At 33.6% G+C, this 12,012-nt stretch overlaps 1 protein-coding gene across 17 annotated transcripts in view; it reads right to left on the bottom strand.

Annotated features, from left to right (window-relative positions):
• LOC111046312 (beta-3 adrenergic receptor) overlaps window positions 1–12,012 on the bottom strand; it is a 268,205-nt gene that overhangs the window by 44,174 nt on the left and 212,019 nt on the right. For 16 of the 17 annotated variants that reach the window (XR_005572386.1, XR_005572378.1, XR_005572375.1 and 13 more), the window contains 2 exons: window positions 9,600–9,881; window positions 7,637–7,883 (listed from right to left, as the gene is read on the bottom strand). Coding sequence is in view for 2 of the 17 variants with exons in the window: in XM_039437097.1 (XP_039293031.1) it covers window positions 7,637–7,883; window positions 9,600–9,881 (529 nt within the window). In the remaining 15 variants the exon portion in view is untranslated. Of the gene's footprint in view, window positions 1–1,580; window positions 3,171–7,636; window positions 7,884–9,599; window positions 9,882–12,012 lie in introns of those variants that run through there. The other variant, XR_005572387.1, reaches the window with a different exon arrangement.

Below are 12,012 nucleotides of genomic sequence, written 5' to 3'. Positions count from 1 at the left end.
TGAATACAGCACTATTAGACTGGGGCCAAACATTCACAATAGAATAAAATTCAGTCCAGAAGCACCTTGCACACATGGACAATAGTAACGTTCACTATACTCCGTACAAAATTACTTTTGACTTGGAGGGACATGCGCAGCAGAGAAAGGTAGCGTTCTCTAATTTCCAATGAGTGTTCAGCTGCTTGCATGATAAGCATACGGATGTTTCCTCTCTGGAAGCGCTCAGTCAACTGAGTCCAATCGACAAATGGGCAACTGCCCTTCTTCCTATGACTCTATTCATCACTGTAATTGACAAATCTCTCTGCGCCGAATATTCTTCCAAGTCAAAAGTAATTTTGTACAGAGTATAGTAGCAGCTGTTTGTCAGTGGCCAACGCCATCACACAGCGGCATTAGCAGCGTCTTACCCCTTTCTCATAGGGACAATGGACGCATTTTCACTAGCCGCTAATAATGACCAGGATCTGGGACGCCACTATCGTCCCTGTGTGCAGCAGCTTATGGAAACGGGGACGATGCCAGAACACCAAGTAGAACGGATTGTCTGATGAACTACGAGTTTATTTACATCAAAATTAAACAAGAAAAATGAAGAACAAGGAAAAACAACAAGAATATAGAACAAAAAGGAGTTAAATAAGAATTGAAGAAGAACAAAAGAAAAGAGGAAACTGAAGTATCAGATCGGATTATCAAGGTTTCACTATAGAACGGAATATAGGCTACTTATTGGTCAGTATGTGAATTAATTATTACAGTAGGCATTGTAATTTGCTGGAGCTTAAAAAGTTACAATATCTATACAATTATACCAAGTGTTGATAAATGAGTATAGGAGTTCCAACTCTATTTATTACAGTAAACTTGAAGTTGCAAATGATATGTCAAATGGAAAAGTGGCTCAGTTTTACCAAGAACCTTATAAACGTTCAATGTGACTTTCATTGAACACGGCCCACATCTAGCCTATAGCCAGTCTCTCGACCTTACGACTTTCTTGCTCATTGTCACTACTTCAGTTCCATGCTACTCTATTTTTAATCTCACATTATTCAAAATATGGAATCCTATTCGTCATTTCTGCGCATGTAACAAGTTTTATAATAATTATTATGAATATATTGCCTCATCTGATTCCTATTATTGTATTATTTAAAATTATAAAACATCACTTTTATAAAACTTAACCTCACTTTAAAATACATGGTACTACACAACTCAAGTCGCTTCTCGACCAACAAGTCGAGTCGCCGCTCAACCCAGTCTCACAGTCGTGAGGTTGCAGGCACTAGAATCGACTGGTCTGAGTGTCACCATATGAACACATGCTGAGTCGCGAAGCGAATGGAGATGCAGTCTATTCTCGACTTGAGTCGCGTAAAAGTGAGTTGAGCCATAGAGTTACTCTTTAATTTGACATATCATTTACAGCTGTGAATATAATGTAATGAATTTTACAGAGTTGTTCAAATTCTCCTATATTGTGACTACCGGTACAAATGCAAATAGAAGAAATAATTGTTCAGGTTGTAGGATATGTCATGAAAATACAGTATTATCTCATGATTAATTACCTTCTTTTATCTCCCAGTCTACAACGATTTCTTTTATTCCTTTCAAATGAAAGCAATATTATGGCATTCCACACCGAAGCTGTCTTATGACGGACGACACTAAATTTATGTGATTGACTCTACTCTGACAAATGAAGATATATTAAACGTTCTAAACATATTCATTTTTATTCTGATCCAAGTGCTGATAAAGCTATTTTTATAGTCTTGCTCTTTAAACCATGAAATTTTAATTGACACAAAAGTGACTTGATATCGTAAGTAACTTGACTTGTTTCCTGTTTAGAGAAATGTAGTTCAAAGTTCAAAGAATTTTTCAACATTTTTCCGAGGTAGGCTACCCCAATCACAGCGATTTACGTTTCTTTGAATATGTATATCTATATCTCCTTTACAGATAATATTTAGAAATATAGTTATTTAGAGAGGAAAAAGAATTAGGCTAATTTTATTTAGAACAATAATTATGGACAGTTGAAACTCAATTTATTCAATAATCACTAAATGGATTAATTCTTACTAAAACTAACGTTGAGACATGAGAAAAATCGTTATGATCAAATTAGCTCAAGTAGTTGCAAAAAGATACATCAACCCCTGGACAAACTGAAATATTTCCGACCCTCCCAGCTTTGATTCTCCGTAGACTCTGTCCACAAATGTTATTGGTACCTCCTCAATGCTATACCCAAACCGCCTAGCCTGAACAATGATTTCCATTTGGAAAACATAACCTTTAGAAACACAGGAAGACACAAGGTGTTCAAGTACAGTTTTTTTGTACATTCTAAAGCTTCCAGTCAGATCAGATATCCCAGGTCTCAACAGCAACTGAGTCAGGAAGTTTGCACCTCTACTAATGAGCTTTCTTTTCAAGTCCCAACCATAGACACCACCATTCCCCGAATAACGTGTTCCAGTAACAATATCACAATTCGTAGAATTTTGAACAGAAATCATTTGAGGGATGAATTTAGGATGATGCGAGAGGTCGGCATCCATTATAATGATTAAATTGCCAGTAGCATGTTTCAACCCATGAACGTAAGCTGTCCCAAGACCCAACTTCTTCTCTCTCGGCTTGAGCACAATTTTATTTTGACCATAAAGTTTCTGCAACTGTTTTGCAACGTCGAGAGTTCCGTCTGGACTACCGTCATCAATAATAATAATCTCGTAATTGTAGCGACCCTCCTCATTCATGTATTTTGTTATGAGCCATATTATAATCGGCAAGTTATCTTTTTCGTTGTAAGTTGGAAGCAATATGGAGTACTTGTTATTATTAGAAAGTTCCATGAAGGCCAGTGAAATTATAGTACACTATGTCAGAATAAAACCAAAACCCACTACTAAAAAATCGTAAGTTAACCTACAAAGTCTGCTCAGTGCTCGCAACTGAGATTCATTATGATAATAAAAATAATTATTCTGATATCAAATCTAGAAAGTTTATAGATCTTTTATTATATAAGGAAAATCACCGACAAATTGAGAGAATAATAAACAACTGATAGTAAATTCTTATTTCGCTGCCACGATAACGATACCTTCTCAATTGATTTTAGGTTAAAAGTTATTATTGAAATTATTGAAGAATCAAACATATCAGTATCAAAACTATCGACTATCGAATAAAAAGAATCTGCTCGATAGAAAGGGATCGACTCTAGCCACTTGTTGCACGTTACTCTCTCTATAGAGAATATTACACCGTAATGCGCATGTTCTTTTATCAGCGCTACAACCCTTCAAGTGTTCATTTTCTCTACTACAATGACAAAAATTCCATTAAAAAATTAAAAATAAATTTAACAACAATTTGTCAACTGTGTAGAACTATAAAAAGTAAAACTCCCATGGATTGATAGTAAAAACTGATGTTAACAAAAATCAAATCAAATCAAATTATTTTTATTGCATGAAAAATTACAAACAATGGTGTACACATCACAAATTTGTAATGATTTTATTATAATACCCACTTAACTAATCTTAGACACTAACAACTAGAGTAGATATTAGACAGTATTGACAAAATTAAAATTTAGTCATACAAAAAATTAAAATTCAGTCATACAAAAATTGTGAAGAAAAAAAGAAATATCATGCTTCTCCTCCACGAAGGCTGTAGCCTGTGTGTGGAAAGGAGTCTGGGTTTTATAAGAAAAGTATAATAATTTGTAGCATAAGGTAAGGATAGTTTTTATAGATGAATAATTATTGTAATATCTGGTAAGTTACCTGCGGTATTGTACTAGAGTAGTTAAGCTACTCTATTTTTAGAGAAAAAAATAATATAAGTAGATGAATAATTGCTTTAAAAAAACAAATAATTCAATTGAATAACAAATTGGTACATACATACAGTAAATAAACTAGAGTAGTATGAATTTATGTTTAGATAAATTTTAAAAAAATATTACTAAATGAAGAATAGCTTGAAAAAGTTGTCCCAATCATTCTAGATGAAATATGATATTCAAAGAGAATAATATGATAAATAGTTGAAGTAGAAATCAGTTCATATGTTCATATATATATATATATACAGTCAAAACATTGGAGCAACACATTGAAAATTATTGAAAATTGTTGATATTAATATAACTAGGAACATACAGCTGGATCACTAGTTTAATATAATTATTATTGATAGCTGGAATGGATCATGAGCTCTATATTTTCCCTTCCTATCTCCCTCAACCATATTTTCATGTATTTTTTGTACATATAGGGTGTACAGTTATGAACATTACGGAGGATGGTTGGCATGTTTCTGTATAAAATATGTGCAATGTAATGGGTGTTTGTTGTTGAATGAGTTGTAAAAGTTTAGAGAATTAATCAAGCTTCATTTTTGAATGGTTAAGTGGGTTGAGCACATTGTTCTCAAGATATGAGCCTGGAAGCAAAACGCTGAAAAATGAAACTTTTGAACCACCCTCATCCCCTTAGCACATGAGTTGGGAATATAGACTTTTGATATGTTCTCCTTCCAACTAGTCTCAACAAAGCTGCAAAGTCAAAAATGTTGTTTAAAACATTCCCTCCAAATTTCTTTATCAATTGGTCCACTGTTGCAAAAAAGGAAATTTTACACTCAACACTAAAGCTGCTGCAAAAGGTAATTATTTACAATTATTTAATTATTTAAAATTGTGTGATAAAGGAATATGAGATAAATACTGTACACTCTAAGCTCAAAAACTTTATTAAAGCTTTTAGAACTTGGAAGAAATATAAACTATACAAAAATATTATAGAGTTAGGTATTTATAACAAAAACAACGTACGCCGAATTATTTTGTAAATTTTGCGTTGTTTTAAGTTGTAAGATAACTTACATTGTTTAGTACTTTTTATAACGGTACTGTCACTCAAAATCATTTTATACAAGAAATAATTTGAATAACTTTTTTCATATCTTTATTAACAGTAAAAATGATCTATAAGATGAATTTATTGAAAATCTTTTTTGAAACATAATATAAAATTAGCTAACACGTATAATATGATAAAAAAGGCTTGTTGACATTAAAATTATGCAATAATAATAATAGGCCTAATTTCTCTGATCGAGGGTAGGCTACAACATGCAATATTTCTCGGTACAACCGAGACCGGTACCTTACTTTAGCCTATATATTGTGAATTGAGATTCCACTTCAGTCCATTTAAAATTCTACTTCTACTGTAAATAGCGTGAAAATATGATACAAAATTGCTATTATTCTTTCTCCTATAAAATGAACAACTCTCAATCCAGCCCTAAATTATTGTCTCATATCGTTCACTCTCTATCCATTGCAATAAGTCGTCATCAATTTTCACAAGTTTTTGAAATGTATTCTTCCTGTTTCATAAAGTTACTTTCTTCTCTCTTGCAGCTCAGACTTTGTTTCTTATTCCTTCTATGGTGGCGTATAGGAACAAGAATGAGTAGGAGCATCCTATTTGAACGTGCCAGTGCTGATGAATCCGATAAAGATTTCTTCAACAAAACATTCAAACGTTTATATGATAGTGAGGTTGACAGTGATGTAGCATTCATGATTAGAGGAAATATGATTTAAGGACATAAATTGATATTCTCTTTGGCAAGTGAATATTTTTATGAATTATTTCATGGTGAACAAAAGCTTACCTCGGTTTTTGAGCTCAATAGATTTGATATTGGACCTAGCGGATTCAAAGCTATGATGCAATTCATTTATACGGGTGAAGTAGAATTTGAGTTCTATAGTGATGCAGCCACAGCACTTTTGATTTCTTGGGAATTTCGCATTCCTCAACTTGACTTGGAGTGTATGAAGTACATCGAAGGGGTAGTATTTCATTCAAATGATATCTTAAACTTTCATGGCTACATAATTCAATTTTCGAAACTAGCTTCCTCATATGTAGAAAGGAAATGTAGAAAAGTTATTGCAGAAAGGGCTTCAGAGTTGATCAATTGCGATAATTTTATATCAGCAGAACAAGTCACAGTTGATTTTATATTGCAATTGGAATCATTGTCATTGAACAGCGAAATCGAACTTTTCCATGCTTTTGAAAAATGGGCCCTTGCTGAAGCTGAGCGTAGGAATTTTCCTGATTCAAATATGTGTTCATTGTTCAATAAACTGAAAAGGCACATACGCTTCTTAACAATGACTTCAAAAGAGTTTACTTCCATAGCTTCCAAGTCTGTTTTGCTGTCTCAAAAGGAGAAGTTGGCAATTGCACTGAATATAATATGGATTCAGGATCAACGCCATACCCAAATCATCTATGTCCTATTAAGAAAACCCGTAATTTCACTAGTACTGATTGTGCATGGAAGAATCAAATATAAATGACTAATAATATATCAGTAATTTGATGAGTTGTGAACATCATAAATAATTTTATATGGTACTTTTATTTTATTATCCTGTTACCATACTATTCTATTTCTACTTAAGACTGTAGCGTTCTTAAATAAGAAATGTTCATGTTTTTTTTGTTTTAAATTATTAGGAAGTTGATAATTAAAAGTCAACTTATTAGATAACCACATGACCAAATTTCTCGTCTATATAATCATATTTCAATAACTTGAAATATAGTTGTTTAAAGTGATAAAATAAACTGGAATTTCTATTTTGAAGTCTTAAAAGTTATTTATTTTCTTTTGGCACCCATAACATACTTGAAATATCACATATCTTTCTAGTTGTCAGAGCTACTTTACTCTGTTAAAACAAATAATTGAAACTTGGGCAGAATATCCGAGTTGCCAAATTATTATTATCGTACATCATAGTTTGGTTAATTCTAAACACTTTGGTGATAAAACCAATCCGAATATCTCTCACTATAACTGAATAGCAAGCGATTAAAAAATTTCTGTCAATAATGACCGCCATCTCGAATTTTTCAATGATTTCGAATATTTTCGTTGTTTCAATCATCGATATTCTTATTCGGTTTGTTGTAGCGAAGAGATTGAGACCATTTGCAAGACTCTATCTATAAGTAGTCATGATAGAATCGATTTTATAGTTCTAGCTTGTCACCTCATGCATATGGAAAAACTACCTAACCAGAAATCATGCAGGGTTTTCTTTGGAGGGTGCTGGAAAACTCATTTATTGACGTACAGCGCATGAAGACCGCTCCAAAGCTAAAAAACGTTCTACATTTCATAGATTTGAAATTTCTCTTTATCTCTTGCACAAAATAAGTTTTAATTGAATAAAATTAGAAAACAGGTTTTTTGGGGGCTTTTGAAGGTTATAACTAAAAAAATATGCGCTTTAGAGGAAAATTTTGTCACACAAATAACACCATGCGTTAGTGGCCAGTCTGACATGGGATGACGACGAGGGAGCAGGATAAAGCCAAGGTTAGAAATTGTCACTCTTTCATAATCATTATTATGTTTAAGCCTCTAATAGGCATACAGGATGACGTTCCCTTTTTCTATGGTTGAAAGCTCCACTTGCAAAATTGATGAAAAAAGTTGATGGTATGTCTGTGTGAGCTGCAAAATTTTTGAGAAAGTAGGCAGTATGTCTGTGTGGACTGACCGGATTGTAAGTGGCAACAAAGTCGGCGGGTGGCGGCTGCTGGTCGTTGTGAGGACAGTCGGCCGTCGACATCTGGAAGCTCTGCACTGACATGCTGTCACAGTGTGACGACGGCTGGTGCCGCAACAGGGGTGGTGGGGGCGCGCCCCCCGTCATTGGCGACAGGGCACCTGTGGGGCATGCCGAGCCCCCTGACACCCGCCACCAGCACACCACACGGCCCGCCTCTTTGCGTACTGATTCGTTCCTGGTAATAAACATAAAATATATTATAAACACAGTTTTATTCTTGTCACATCCATATTTGTACACAGGAGTGTATAGTGACGATACATCACTACAGCTGAAGATATGTTGGTCTCAACACAACACTGCAGTCCTGTGTACAGATCTAATAGATGTGGATGTGACAAAGATAAAACAGGGTTTTTTCAATTATGGAGAAATTCCTATTCAACAAATTTTATATAAAACAAATGAATATATTTTTCCAGCAAAATAAATTTACAATCCAAGTTACATAATAACATGGAAATTATCTGATAACTTTTTCTTGTAAGTCTGATCAGTGTCAATAACCAATTAAACTTATAAACATGAAGCTATCTGAGTCTAATCAAGATAATTTAGGAATATATTTTATGAAAGCTGTGCAACAGGCCGGAACAACTTCTCTAAGTAATCAAAAAAAAGTTCTCTTAGGAAATTTTTTCCTGATATAATCCAGTACTGAGTTGGTAAGAAAGGGCCGTTTGGGAAATTAATTCTGAGCACGCTAAATTTTTCATGCAATGATTCTGGAGTATTGGATAGCTTAAATAAAAAAAATTAACCTTCTAGTCCTGAAGTTTTCTATAGAGTGCATAAAAAACATCGGACAGAAGAATTCACTCCAACCTAATTTTAGATAATAAAATTTAGAATAAAATGAAATAATTCTGAGCTCTTCATCTTTATTGAGTGCTGAGTTACAATTTTTCAAAAATGAGTAAAATTTTTGGAAAACCAAAATTTGGAAAAATTCTGTTTTTAATCGACTACATCTTCCAATTCCCACATTTATCATTCAAAATCCCTCTGAGCCTTATTTTGTGCTCTAAAACCTGAATCCAGGTAAACTGTTCTATCTCAAATAGATTTCCAGGTACACCCGATAACAAATTGTCTTGCGTTTGACTAGTCGGTTTCTATATATTCACCTGTTGGTGGTGGTATTACTTGAATGGGCATTTAGCGCGGAAAACGTACATTGTGCAGATTAATTGGACAATTAATAGTATAGGTCATCAAAAAACTATGACATGATTCACCATTTTGAAGAACTTACAACGAGCTATAACTTCTATATCAAACATATTTTTCGAAAAAGGGAAGCGTAATCTTTTATTCGACAGAATATAAAATTATGAGGTGAAAAGTTTCTTATTTTCTGGCTTTGTATGGGAATAATTTCCTGAAAAATAGATATACGATAGAATGTGATATGACATCAATTTTGTAGTTCTATTCATCCTTGAAACGGTTAAATTAAAGTCAGATTATAAATTATAGTACTAGACAAATAATTTAACTTCAATTAGAGCTGTGAAGAAAAAATAAATAACAAAAAATGGAGATACAAAAACCTAATTTGAAAAAAATTCTCGAAGCATTTTGCTGTGATGACACAACAATGTAAGACGACTGTGTATCATGCATGTTCTACCGTTAGTGGCCAGCCTAAGATAATAATGCCATACCTAAACACAGTTGGGACCAAGCCACATGAAGCGTTTTTCAGGCGGTTTTACACTGGCGTCGGACGAGTCAGCAGGGCAGGAAGCTTTCCGATTGATTCCCAACGCCAACCCAATCAGCTGATATTCAGCCAATCGCAGAGCTTCGTGCCCTGCCGACGCGTCTGCCGCCAGTGGAAGAACGCTTCATGTGGCTTGGCCCTTACTGTAGAGTAAATTTATTTCACCTGAACACATAGACGAAGGGATTGAGCGATGAGGCGGACAGAGCGCATATGCCCACCAAGGCGGGGGGGAGAGTGACGCTACCCCAGGCCTGTGACGTGGACGACACGAAAAACGGCGTCCAACAGAAGAGGAAGGAGGCGATCACCATGACAGCGGTCTTGACCGCGCGACCCTCCTCTCTGAACAGCAGCGCCGAGAACGTCGCGTTCGACGTGCGACGCCACGCGTCCAGTTCGGCGCCGCAACCCGACACCGAGTGACGCCGGGTGCGCACGCTGTTTCTGTCAACAAACAACGAAAAACGTCATTGAATAGAATCATGCCCAACTAGAATCGAACATTCATAGAACAAACATGAAGAAAACAAATCTATTCTTTTCAAAAACAAACAGTTTAAAAAAAGAAGAATATAGAACATAATACACCTTTATAACACACAATCATAGAACTATTCTTGTTGCCTATGTTAGAAGTTTTTGGAATCATTAGAAGAAGAGAAATGTTATTTATTAATAGATAAAATGGAAATTGAGACAGTAAATATAACATGGAAAATCAAACAGTTTCACTTCTTTCTGATTCCAATGCAACTTATTCTGAAAATGGAGATGATTGACTGATATTTTCCACCCTTATTGCAATTAGGGGTGAAAGTTATACATTGTATTCATTGTCTGGTAGGTATTTATTATCTCATTTTCAATGTTTTTACTACTAAACTAACATAATTTATGAATCATATTCTGCAAAAATAAAATAAAAAAATTTCAAGGGTGAAAACTACCCTTACTCCTATCCTGAGATTTTTCATAATATGTTTACTGATATCCAGTACCATAGAAATATAACATTTGCCAGAAAAAATCATGAAAACTGAACATTTTTCTTTTTTTAAGGGTGGAATACCACCCTTATTTTCATCCCTAAAATTTGAAAAATATTTTTAATGGTAACTCCAATCATGTATAAATCATATTCTTCAATAAAAAAATTGACAACTTTGGATGATTTTTTCTCAAATTAATAAGTAAGTGAATGGGTTAAGCAAACCTGTACTTCTTGTATTTGTATCTCCGTGTCTCAAAAGATAATAAAATAATTTATAGTCAAGAAAAACAGTCTAATAAAACATTATAGTCTAATAAAATATGTTCAAATTAAAGATGAATTTCTATATCAGTAATTATTGTAAAAGTATATAGATTCGTATCTCGTGTGCTGGCTTTTTGATTGGTTGTGTATCCATTTGTTGGAAGGTCCCACCTAGCTTGTGTCATTTATTAAGCCGTCTATGGGCCTTGAGACTGTCACATATCAGCTGGATCGACAATAAATTTAACGTGTCTATCCAATAACACAGAAGTGACTTGGTTAAAAACTATTGGAGATAACTGGCTTTGAGCCTGGATCTCAGGTTCTAGGCTGCTACGCAAGCAATTTATCCACTAAATAGTATATCCGTAGATAAGTACTGTATTATAAATAATAGTGATCTAGTACATACCCTTAAAAACTATCGAATCGTATCTATATAGTTTTAAAATGAACTGCTTCAGTCACAAATTGTACAACGTCATTAGAAAAACAAAATTGAATATAAACATTGACATTTTTTGTGGAGAACAAACGAGAAACTGAAAAAAGGGAATTTGAAATTGAATTAAAACGAATTATAGGCAGTGAGATTCTTTTAGAATTTAGAAGTTTGCTTGACTTGGTTGATTTTACATCCATAATTATCAACTCTTTCGTAGTTCATTGTTTACATGATAATCAAACTTATCGTGACAATGAGAAAAGATAAATTTGATAATTTGATAAAAGTGGATATTAGGCCTATTCATGTTGCATAGGGAAACATCAATATGATATCATTTATTCAAATAACAAGAAAATATTTTTGATCGATGCACCCTCATCTGCAGTGAATTGGGGAAATATCAGTCAGTTAATTGCATGATAATGATAGATTATTAATTAATAACATCAATATAAGGGTACTATGATGCTATTTTATAATTATAAAATACTAAGTAGGCCTGAATACATACATTTTAAGATGGGAGGTAATAATTTATATAGATGTAGAAGTAAGAAAGAATTCTCACAATTTAATATTTGGTACCAATGTCCCTATACCTCCTACAAGAGTTTACAGATATCTGACTGCAATTACTTTTTTTGATTTTGTTTTCTTGTTTTGACTATGTTCTTATGTTCCTGTACAATATACATATGGCATAAATAAAAAATATATTCTCATATAAATTCAATAAAGAACAGTTTCTGACACAAATGATTGTCTTTTCGTTGATTAATTCATATTTAATAATCTCTCATTTCTTTGATGTTGAACTCAATCTCTATTTCGTCTACAATTCTACGGTAGGTACTATATTTTTTAAATAGTCT

This window comes from Nilaparvata lugens, chromosome 10 (assembly GCF_014356525.2).
Source record: "Nilaparvata lugens isolate BPH chromosome 10, ASM1435652v1, whole genome shotgun sequence".
NCBI classification, from domain to species: Eukaryota; Metazoa; Arthropoda; class Insecta; order Hemiptera; family Delphacidae; genus Nilaparvata; species Nilaparvata lugens.
This window is presented reverse-complemented; position numbering and strand designations above follow the sequence as displayed.